Source organism: Ceratosolen solmsi, unplaced genomic scaffold, assembly GCF_000503995.2.
Source record: "Ceratosolen solmsi marchali unplaced genomic scaffold, CerSol_1.0 scaffold63, whole genome shotgun sequence".
In the NCBI taxonomy this organism is placed as follows: Eukaryota; Metazoa; Arthropoda; class Insecta; order Hymenoptera; family Agaonidae; genus Ceratosolen; species Ceratosolen solmsi.
In genome coordinates, this window is record NW_011948437.1 from 253,577 (window position 1) to 264,858 (window position 11,282).

At 34.8% G+C, this 11,282-nt stretch overlaps 1 protein-coding gene across 1 annotated transcript in view; it reads right to left on the minus strand.

Annotated features, from left to right (window-relative positions):
• Positions 1-3,188: 3,188 nt before the first annotated feature.
• Positions 3,189-11,282, minus strand: part of kat80 (katanin p80) — a 23,342-nt gene continuing 15,248 nt past the window's right edge. Inside the window, exons 15-16 of the mRNA XM_011503271.1 lie at positions 4,153-4,272; positions 3,189-3,606 (exon numbers count right to left, since the gene is read on the minus strand). Of these exons, the coding sequence (XP_011501573.1) occupies positions 3,474-3,606; positions 4,153-4,272 (253 nt within the window). The 3' untranslated portion in view covers positions 3,189-3,473. The remainder of the gene's footprint in view (positions 3,607-4,152; positions 4,273-11,282) is intronic.

Sequence of the window (11,282 nt, forward strand, 5' to 3'; positions counted from 1 at the left end):
AAAAAAAAAAAAAAAAAAAAAAACTTACAAAATCACGTTATCAGCACGTTACAATGTATTGGCGTTACCTATAAATAAAAAAAAAAATAAATAAATAAAAAACAAAAACTAAAGAAAAACGCAAAAATTTGAGGAATATAAAAGTATTTGATCTACAAAACGCTATATTTCTTGAAAATAAATCCATATGTTCGTATTGATAAATTACACATTTTATTGATTTCGGTTTCTTTAATATTTCCATTTTGTAGTAGAAGAGCGATTCCATTTATAAAGTCTTTCGATAAATCTGAATTAAAAAAAAAAAAAAAAAAAAAAAAAAAAAAAAAAAATAATAAAAAATAAAATAAAACAACTTGAAAATAAACTTATATCATAATATTTAAGCTTTTAATGTATTTAAAGTGTAAAGATATGTTGATAAGAAAAATGTATATACTTTTTTCAATATAAAATTTTCAAATAATTTCAGATTTATATTAGTTACATCATATTCTAAAGTTAATTTTCATTAATTCAAATACTTAATTCGAATACATTGCATTAAAATGATTATTAATATATTGATCGATCTTAAAAATTACCTTGAATTTATTACGACATATTAGTGGTATAATTAAACGTTAATTGTATTATACATAAATCAACTATGGTAAGTATTTTTCTAAAAATATTCTTTTTTTAAAAATTTTTTCTTGAATAAAAGTTCATAATAAAAAGATTACATAAATGGAATGTCTTTCAATTGTTAGCTATGCACTTAAAAATGTATCACAAAAGACGCACATTTTATTTACATCTAAATCATTTAAAAAATAGTGATAAATATTAAATCACTTATTTATATTGCCTGTACATATGTTCTTTTATTATAAATTAAATTTAATAAAAATATGTCAATAAATTATTAATTACTATAATAATTACCAGAATAATCTATAATTTTACAGAAATTATTTCAGTATTATGTTCAGAGATAATATTGCTATTATTGCTTCTTTTTTTTTTTTTTTTTTTTTTTTTTTTTTTTTTATATATATGATAAAGTAAACTGATTGACAGAAAAAAAAACCTGTAAAATTCAACATTACAACTATTTTATACAGCATATAGTATTCATGTATGGTACATTATTCATGTATAATATATGTGATACATTTTCTTTTGGCTACGTAATGATTAAAAACAATTTATATGCAATAATGGCAAATATGAATGCGCCCTTGACAAAATCGAGAAACATAGAAGGTTTAAGATATGACTTCTTAAATTGCTTCCAGTTATTCAAAATTAATTTAAAATGTTCCGAAGGTAACGAGGCGAATGCATTTCGTTCACTTTTTTTTATTTTGATTGTATTCTTGGGAACTTCGTCGATTCGACTTGCCAAAGAAAGGAAATTCCACTACTTTTATAATAGAAAAATTTCTTTTAATGCTGCTGCTTTTTTCTTTCGATGCAAGGCACTGTCGAATCGAAATATATTACGCAATGATGAAAAAAAAAAATAAATAAATAAAATAAAAAAAAAAAAAAATAAAATAAAATAAAATTAAAAAATTCAAATCTACATTGTAACGATATCATTCTTTCATTATCATCATTATCACTATCGGTAGCTTCACGCACACATCTTTTTCTTTCTCATTTCAAGAAAAAAGACAAACACTTTTCGTAGAAAAAATCCGCTGATAACACCAATATCGACGTGTCGACTTTCGCTCTTGTCGACGTCGATTTAACGAACAATCAATAAATAACACTTAAATAAAGACAGTCATAGATCACTATATAGTTTTTCTTTTGTTTAAGGCATTTTTACAATACTTCTTCAATCATTACGCTCACATGTATTCTTACTTTTGTTCTTAATTTATTCTTGATTTTCACAAGGAATAATTCTCATGTCCATTTTTATGAAATTTCATCTGTTCATTTTTCAAGATTTTGACTTAATGAAAAAATACTTCTTTCTCTTAATAATTATACGTTTTATATACGCTATAATGTAGGATAGCAATACGTTTTCTATATTTGTATCGTGACTCTTTACAAATCATGCAATATATAGATTGTAAAAAATGGCGCAGACGTTTCGATTTTCCGAATTAGAAAATTGAAACTAACGTATATACTACACATGCTGATGGTTATGGTATTTTAATATTATTATTTTATAATTATCATTGTTGATGTTGTTGTTGTTGTTGCTGTTGTTATAGTTGATGTTATAGTTGTTGTTATAGTTGTTGTGATGGTTATTGTGATGGTTGTTGTGATGGTTGTTGTTGTTGTTGTTGTTGTTGTTGTTGTTGTTGTTGTTGTTGTTGTTGTTGTTGTTGTTGTTGTTGTTGTTGTTGTTGTTGTTGTTGTTGTTGTTGTTGTTGTTGTTGTTGTTGTTGTTGTTGTTGTTGTTGTTGTTGTTGTTGTTGTTGTTGTTGTTGTTGTTGTTGTTGTTGTTGTTGTTGTTGTTGTTGTTGTTGTTGTTGTTGTTGTTGTTGTTGTTGTTGTTGTTGTTGTTGTTGTTGTTGTTGTTGTTGTTGTTGTTGTTGTTGTTGTTGTTGTTGTTGTTGTTGTTGTTGTTGTTGTTGTTGTTGTTGTTGTTGTTGTTGTTGTTGTTGTTGTTGTTGTTGTTGTTGTTGTTGTTGTTGTTGTTGTTGTTGTTGTTGTTGTTGTTGTTGTTGTTGTTGTTGTTGTTGTTGTTGTTGTTGTTGTTGTTGTTGTTGTTGTTGTTGTTGTTGTTGTTGTTGTTGTTGTTGATGATGATGATGATGATGATGATGATGATGATGATGGTGGTGGTGGTGGTGGTGGTGTTGTTGTTCCTGTTGTTGTTGCTGTTGTTATCAGATAAATACTATTGCTTAAATAATCAAATATTGCAACATTTTTACAATTTAGTTCTGAGCTTTAGTATTCTAATATTTAATAACGTAATATTAAATATTGACGAATACTCGTGTGTTTGATTATTCGAATTATCGATAAATATATCATAATAATTTAAATACTCGGCAAATGAGACAATTTTAACGAAGAAAAAAAAACGATAAAAAATAGACACGATTTTCTCTATTTTAACAATCAGAATGATAAAAACATACGGCTTGGGTCATTGTGGTGTTTATATGAAACAAAATGGCTGCACTGTTTTATAAAAAAGAAAAAGAATCTAAAAAAAAAAAAATAATAATAAAACGAATGATGATCATTGTGTACAATCGTAGCGGCATTCAACAATGCAACGGCGCCAAATCGACAAACAGGCGACACCAAAATCTAATCACCACGCCGATAAAGCCCAAGGGCGTTTTATATCTCTTTAAAAAAGCGTTGCTCTCTCTCCATACTCTTAATGCTGCCTCAAACGCTAGATCGAGCGTCCCCCTTCGATTCCCTTGAAGCAGAACCACGAAGGACCTTACTCGGACACCATGATTTTTCCGATAATGCTGGTAGGCACGAGTTTGGCGTCAATCTATCGTCCTGATAAGGCCACCAAGTTCACGGAAGGTCGCGCCCAATTTTCCCGACATCGTCTGCTTCTTCAGGACGACACTTCGAACTTGTACCAATTTCTCGTAGCAAGATATGCATTTATGGTACCTGTGGGCATATAAACGCGTAATAATTCCTTTATTAATTGCCAGAAGTTTACTTATGATAGACAGACTTATTGAAGAAATAAATCGTCTTCGTATTTTACGAATATAACTATATATATTCAAAGTTGGCATTGCTTTAAAACCGCAATAGTTGAACTTGTAATAATTATTGTAAAATCGCCGTTTAAAGGAAAACGTACGATAAGTAAATCATATGTTAATTTGAAAGTATTGTCGGACTATTTCCAAATGAATCCCCTGTTATAATCACAGAAAGTAGCTGGCTTGTCGAATAAAAATTATCGAATAAGCTATAATTCAAATTAATCATTCAAAATGAAAGATCAAGCCGACATTTACCACCAATGGGCTTTTATTACCTTAAACCCACACGATAAAATGTGAATAATCATTAAGGCTGGCAACAAAAAGCACGTACTTGAATTGGCAGGATACTGCAAGTATCGTAACGAAATAAAAAGGAAAAAAACAAAAAACAAAAAACAAAATATATGGAGACGTGATAAAAGAAGATTGAATTACTTACCGCTCCTCGCGAGATACATCGACTCCAATGGTGTGTAGCGGTGCCTCGACGTTGGACTTGATAACGGGAGCGAAGTTTCGTAATATTATCCTAAGTGCCGAGCATCCGACCGTCACATACCTGTGACAAAAAGCGGAAGTCGTTCGTTACAGTTTTATCATCTTTCGATTCGGTCAATTTTCATCTTGAGAATGAAATATACGGCGCGAAACAAGTCGCTCAACATAAAAATATTAACGGTCAAATAGTATTTCGAAATGCGCATTTTGATGTGTGCAAAAACGGGGTAATAAATATTATTAATCGCCAGGCCATACATTATTCACCGCAATTCCTGTTACATTTAAATGCTGTTTAGTATAACGAGCATTTCATGCGTCGCTTATCTTGATTAATAATATTTTAAATGAAAATAGAGCGAAGAAAATAGAGTATTCCATATTGGATAGATGTCAATATACAGTAATAATGAGGCGAATTTTTCTTTTTCCTTAGATGTTTTTCATTACGATAATATACGGTTCCTCAAACTTATTTCATTTTACATATGCTTGCTCATTAAAAAATATCGTAGCTTGCGTATTATTTATGCGTACTATCATAAACTTGTAAATTTGTGCGTAAAAGCGTGCGAAGATGACACGTGATTCGACACGGAGAAATAAATATGAGTGACAGACCCATGAATATGCAATTTTATAAGTATACGACCTTCGTGATGGACCTCATGTGGCTATTAAATTTGTTGATTTTTCACCGCTCTACTCTGGGCAAATAATAAAACAAAAACAAAACAAAAACAAAACGAAAACAAAAAAAAACAAAAAAAAAACAAAAAAAAAACAAAACGAGAGAGAGAGAGAGAGAGAGAGTAGAAGAAAAAAACGAGAAGAGGAAGCAACAATAGAATGATGAAAATTGAAAAATAATACGGTAGTCAAAGAACATTATTATTAAACAAAACATTTCTCCATCCGTAACTGAATCGAACATTACTTTTATAAATAAATTAATTATGAATTTTTAATATAATAGAAATCGAAATCAATGTAGTCATTGAAATATATTAATAGTCTCTCTCAATTGTCTCAATGAATTGGAATATTTGAAAAAATTATGCAAATGATATAATGCTAACGACAATGACTTAACGCTACTTCAGATACAATTGCATTAACATTTTAACATTTGTTTGAGAAACAAGAATAATGCCGCTGCTATTATATCAATTTTCCAACATTGGTGTCCTTAACAGGTACTTGTAATTTTTAATTTAAATTTTCGAACGATCATGCGCACATTACCGTGTGCTTTATGTATCGCGTGTAAACGAATGATAATGCAATTGACACGCCAGTCAAAGACTTACGTAAACTGAGAGTGCTATAATTTTACAGTGCGCACGTTCTTACCGATAAGACCATATATAAAAATGCAAATCTATATACTTCCCCGTATACGAAAACCAACGACGGAAGAAACTTTCTCCCATCGAGTATTCGTTCTCAAAAACGACATTGTGGGTCAGCCGTCAAAAATAAACTCGCTACGTGGGATAGTTAGATAAATAGGCAGATAGAAAGGTAGCCAGCAAGATAGTTGGAGAGAGAGAGAGAGAGAGAGAGAGAGAGAGAGAGAGAACGAGGGCGTGATGGTGAGGGGGGGGGGGGGGGGGGGGGCGCGCACGCGCGAGAGGCAGAGAACATAGATGGCCATGTCTTGTGTGTCTCTCCCTCCCACGTCGTTACGTTACGGCTCGTTTCGCCGGCGCGGCGGCACATTACGGGGCATGACGATACCGATAAATAAAAAGCGGGGGGCGGCTATTCTTCCGACACGCGCGCTCCCGTGAAATTGGACACAATCGGGGAGGAACCCCTTGGATGCCCGAGGCCTCGGATACGCTACGAATCGTCATCGTCGTCGTCGTCGTCGTCGTCGTCGTCCCTCGTTCTTATCGAGAGAAATCCACAGCCCACTCCCCACCCCTACCGTCGCTTTCTCCTAACCATCCGCTATCATCTCGCTTTTATTTAACCCTTTATCTTGCACAGTCGCACTCTCTCCTCCTCTACCTTTATTGCGGTTTCTAATTTTTATTTATGGGCCGTGCGCGACGAGTGCCTAAGCGATTATTCTCCTTTCGTTCTAAATGCCTCGCGCAATGAGAGCGAATATGGGCCTTTGTCGCGCTTGTAAACACATTTTCACGCCCCACGGCCAATAATACTACTACTACTCCCTACCATCGCATCTCGGTTAAAATATCCCGCTCCGTCGATCGCTCTAAATACCTTTATAATACGGGGATATTTGATGGTAAGCGGTCGATCATAACGATTGCGTAAGAGACGCCAGCCGCCAATAGCGCGACGGCCTTTGCGAATCGTGAGCATCCGTAAAGCGCCCGGGAATAGCGGCAACGGTTAAATTGGAAAATTGTGAAAAGGGTCGCGAGCCAAGTGAGTCAAACGCGTTTTTCTTCTTCCTTCCTTCTTTCTTTCATTCTCTCTTTCTCATGCACGCAATAGACGACGCACACGAGGCGACACTCGGCGGCTTAGCTAACGAGCCGTATAAAGGGACAAGCAGTTAAGCAAATTGCTTTTCATTTCGCCCGGGCCGAGCAAAGCATCCACGATGCAACAAACAAACAAACAAACAAACAAACAAACAAACAAATAAAATCGAGTGGCCGTGAGGCCATATGAAATCTTTACGAGATAAGACGATCTTGGGCCCGGGCACGCGTATCGTGTTCTGACAGAGCTTGCGCGCTAATTTCCCTCCGAGTCTTCGATTTTCAAAGCCCTTAACACGATATCTCGAATCTTTCTTTATTAGCAATGGCCGCTAATATTGGCGCTAATTGCTAAAACGCCGTACTTTACTCATAACGGTCGCATTATTAAAGCGGTACTGATTTTAGACTCCACGGCCCCGGAATTTTTGGAAATTGTTTGCGAAGAAGTGCATCGCTACCAACTGCGGCACTCCTTGCTACGGCATAGCTAATTTTACGCCAAACGTTCGAATAATTAATGTCGCCCCCAAGGCAATCGTCGATGATAAGAGATTGGAAGTTTCTTGCGAGACGAAGGAGATGATGAAACCCCATCTTATTTCCCGTTTAGAAGCTAAATGCCGCGATTTTAAGGTGCAGTGTCGTAGATTCATCGGCTAAGACATTAAATGATAGCATTGTGCGAGGCACAAGCTGTGAAAACACAATCAGCTTTACAGTGTACACACTGTGGCTTCGAGTATTTCACACGTTTAATTGCTGCGTAGTTTAATGAATCCCATTGTTTGCTTGATAATACAATCTTGGCGTATCTCGATGTAAGCCAATTATTAAATGAAAGTTGAAGCAAATAATGCAGAGATTTCATTCAAATTCCTGCCTTAATCAGCTCGGCTTCCGTTAAGTTTCCATTTATAGTTGTGCGCAAGTATGAAGGTGTGTTGCATTCTGTATCGGGAAAATTTTCGAGGATTGCCGTTATATTCCCGCCGATCTCTAATCATGTTCTCTGAACGTCCGATGTTTTACTTTCTAAATATCAGCGAATTCTGCTTAGACGTAGGTGGCAATGAATGAGCTTATTCATGTCGACACCGCCGGACCTCTTATCATTATCGTGATGTTTGAATTAATTTGTGGGTCACAGGACGTCTTAATTGTCAAAAACATAGCCTCCAATTAATTTTTCTTTCAAGAATATATTTATTAAGATCGTGAAGAAATGAGAGAAAGCGACGATTCAATGTCATTCAATAATCTATGGAATAATACGAAAAGCTATTTAAGCTTTATAAAACGTCATAATTTAGAAAAACCGGATAGAATTCAAATACGAATGTAAAAAATAAAAAACAAAGCGATTCGTTAACAATATACTCAGCACGCTTGAAAAAAGAAAACACAAATTAACTTGAAGAAACGAAACAACATCCGACAATTCGCACGCAACAAAGTACTCGTCACAGATGTCGTACAATGCGTGCGATGCTATATCAATAAATAATGAAAAAGAGCAAACACATGTATGAATACAGTGAAAGAAAGGAATATACTCGACAGTGAGAGAGTCTGGCAAACAAAGACAGAACAAGCGAGACGGACGAGCCTTGAAATGCAGTTGTACATAGACGTTAATTGTCGACATCTCTTCATGTGTGTGTGTGTGTGTGTGTGTGTGTGTGTATGCTACGTCTTTCATTTAAAAATAAATTGCCAAGATATTAAACTATTCACTTTTCCATACAAGATTCTGATTTTTATTTTACGCTATCAAGCTATTTTCACTATGTTATTCATAAAACCATTAGATATAATAACTGTAACTAGATGAAACGAAAAATATAATTACACATGTTTGACGAAATTCTTTCAATTGAAAATGTCGCTTAAATATAAAATTTTATATTTCTATACAAAAACTTACGAGTACAATAAAAACACACACTTACTCCTACTAATTACATAGAATGTACTTGTAATATGACATGTGTTGCATTATTATGCAAGATTAAACAGTTAAAAGTAAATCGACGATCGTGCTTATACAATTACAATTAGTTTTTTTACAATTATTATACTTAATTTTATGGTGTAAAAATTTTATTGAATAACGACCGTAACGCTATAAAAAAAAAAAAAGAAAGGAAAAAAAAACTAATTAGTTTTTAAAAACAATAATTCTAGTGTTTGTAAAGCCATTAGGTCGTTTTTGTACTGAAATATACGCGTATTAATGCCATTAGCTGAAATAAGTTTCCAGTTCCCTTATGTAAAGAAAAGAATGTTATTGCTCGATCAAAATGATTTCCTAATACTCGTTTACGAAAAAAACTTGATGCCTCTTTATTCCACTTAGATAAAATAAAATAATGTATATTTGTGTCGGATTTTCATTCCGAAAGAATGATGATTGTATGAGGCTCGTAAGTAATTTGCATATTTTATAAAAATATCGAACAACTTACGAATATTTTTCATTAACAAAATTTTATAATCTCACTTTTCAGTTACGTTTATTATATGAAAATGAAAGTAAATCTAAGTGAATAATAAATGGCACAAGGATAAATAAATATTCAATGTCTGCTATAATAGCAATTACATGCTAGTCAACTATAATGTTAATGAACTTAAACTTCATTTGTTCCAAGGCGATTGTCTTTGATGTAACGACCTTAGAATATAATTGCGTCGGGATACCAATCAAGGATAGAGCAACCCCGCTCTCTCTCTCTCTCTCTCTCTCTCTCTCTCATTACATAGCGTGCAATTAATTTTGAGAATTGCTTATCGGATTTCCCAAACAATCTCCATTCGGCGTAGCATTACTTACACTTCCCGACTCTTAGTTAAATAAATCGAACGGACGGAGATGATTCACCAACTGCAAGTGTTGATTTAAAATCAGACTGTATTTCACGCGCGCATGGCCGGTCTCGACGAACGAATCGCCAATTCAAACTGGCAGCGCACATTAGAGTCCTGGACTTAGTGAGGGGTTACGGCAGGCAATTACCCGGATAATAAAAGGGCCCGTGAAGAGGAACGCGAGCGAAAAGGAAAGGAAGGAAGTAGGTGGTAGGCGTTCACGCGATGCCTTTGCTTAACGTTTTAAAGCCTGGCAATTATTTCTACGGTCTCCAGTCGCAAGCTGTTGTTGTGCCTCCGGTGATAATTAACGTCGCAAAGTTCTTCTTCCAACGACGAATGCACAACACCTCAATGCGTATTGCGCGCGTTTACCCCTCCCTCAACGACTCTCTCAAGGCAAATGTTCGATTTTCTTTCTATCTTTTTTTTTTTTTTTTTTTTTTTTTTTTTTTTATTTATCTCGACGCGGCAGCTTTATTCCGCTTGATTGTGCAATTACAATCGCTAGTGTACGCGTCTCGGTGATTTTCTTTTCGACGAGGACAATTGGAGAGACTAAGTGCCAATTGCCTCGTTAAAGTTACGCGTGCTCGCGCTCGACGATTGTTGACCAATTTGCAAAGGAATTCACGCGATAATAGAGCAGAAAAATTGACTAAAGGATCTAGCGTTATGCGGAGTCCTTTGCTTTATTTTAAGAAATTCGTCGACTTTAGTGAAACCTGACTGACCTTTTATTTCTGTAATTCTTACATGGGGCACTTTCCCTCCCTCCAACAACAATCCGATCGATTTCATCGATGTCGTTTTCAACGAGGAGCCTTAATTAAAAAATACTCGATTTCACATAGGCTATCTAATTAACTATAGAAAGCTGCTGAGGTAAGACGCATCGAATTACATGCGTAATTCCTAGGAACACGAGTCCAAAAATTTTATAATATTTATTATAAGTTTCTTTTGATTTTAATTGGGGCTTTTATCACGAGGAGAATGCGGGAAGAAGGAGGTGAGATATTTATCCTTTCGTCTTATTCTATTTATATTGATTTATCATCGTACTCGCTGTGTTTCTCTGTACAAGAACGTAATATTTAAAATTCAAACGTAGAAAGTAATTCGTTTCTTATCAGCAAAAGAAACTTCGATTTTACAACTGGCTTCACTTTATGCACAGAATAGCGATTTGAAAATTTACTTATGAAACTTTTCAAATGCGTCAGCATACGAACGAAAGCTTTACATTAATCGAAATGTATTGATAAACTCCTTGAGAATCGTAACATTTGGTGAAGGATGAGTCAATAATAACAACACTTAACAATACCTACTTTACTTACAGGAATAACGAAAATGACGAGAGGGGCAAATGCACAATAGATCGGTGACAATTTTTTTTATTCTCTCCATTTCTTTTCTTTTTTCTTTTTACAACTCGAGCGCCTATCATCAATGGAAGGAAAGGGGGGAAAAGAAAAGAAAGAAAGAGACAGGCAAAGAGGAAATTCGAGGTCTGTCGCGTCGCGGCACGCGCTCATTGTAACCCTTTTGTCAAGCGGCGACTGGAGGCGCGCGCGCGCACGTCGAATTTCAATCTAAAAAGGATGGCACACCGCGAGAGTACCGTAAATTTGCATCTGCCTCGTTGTCTTGGCTAATTTGCCGCGCCAAAGACCCTTCACCGAGTGCAAAAATTAGCCATTCCCATACGGGACGGCAAAGGGGGATGATGGGG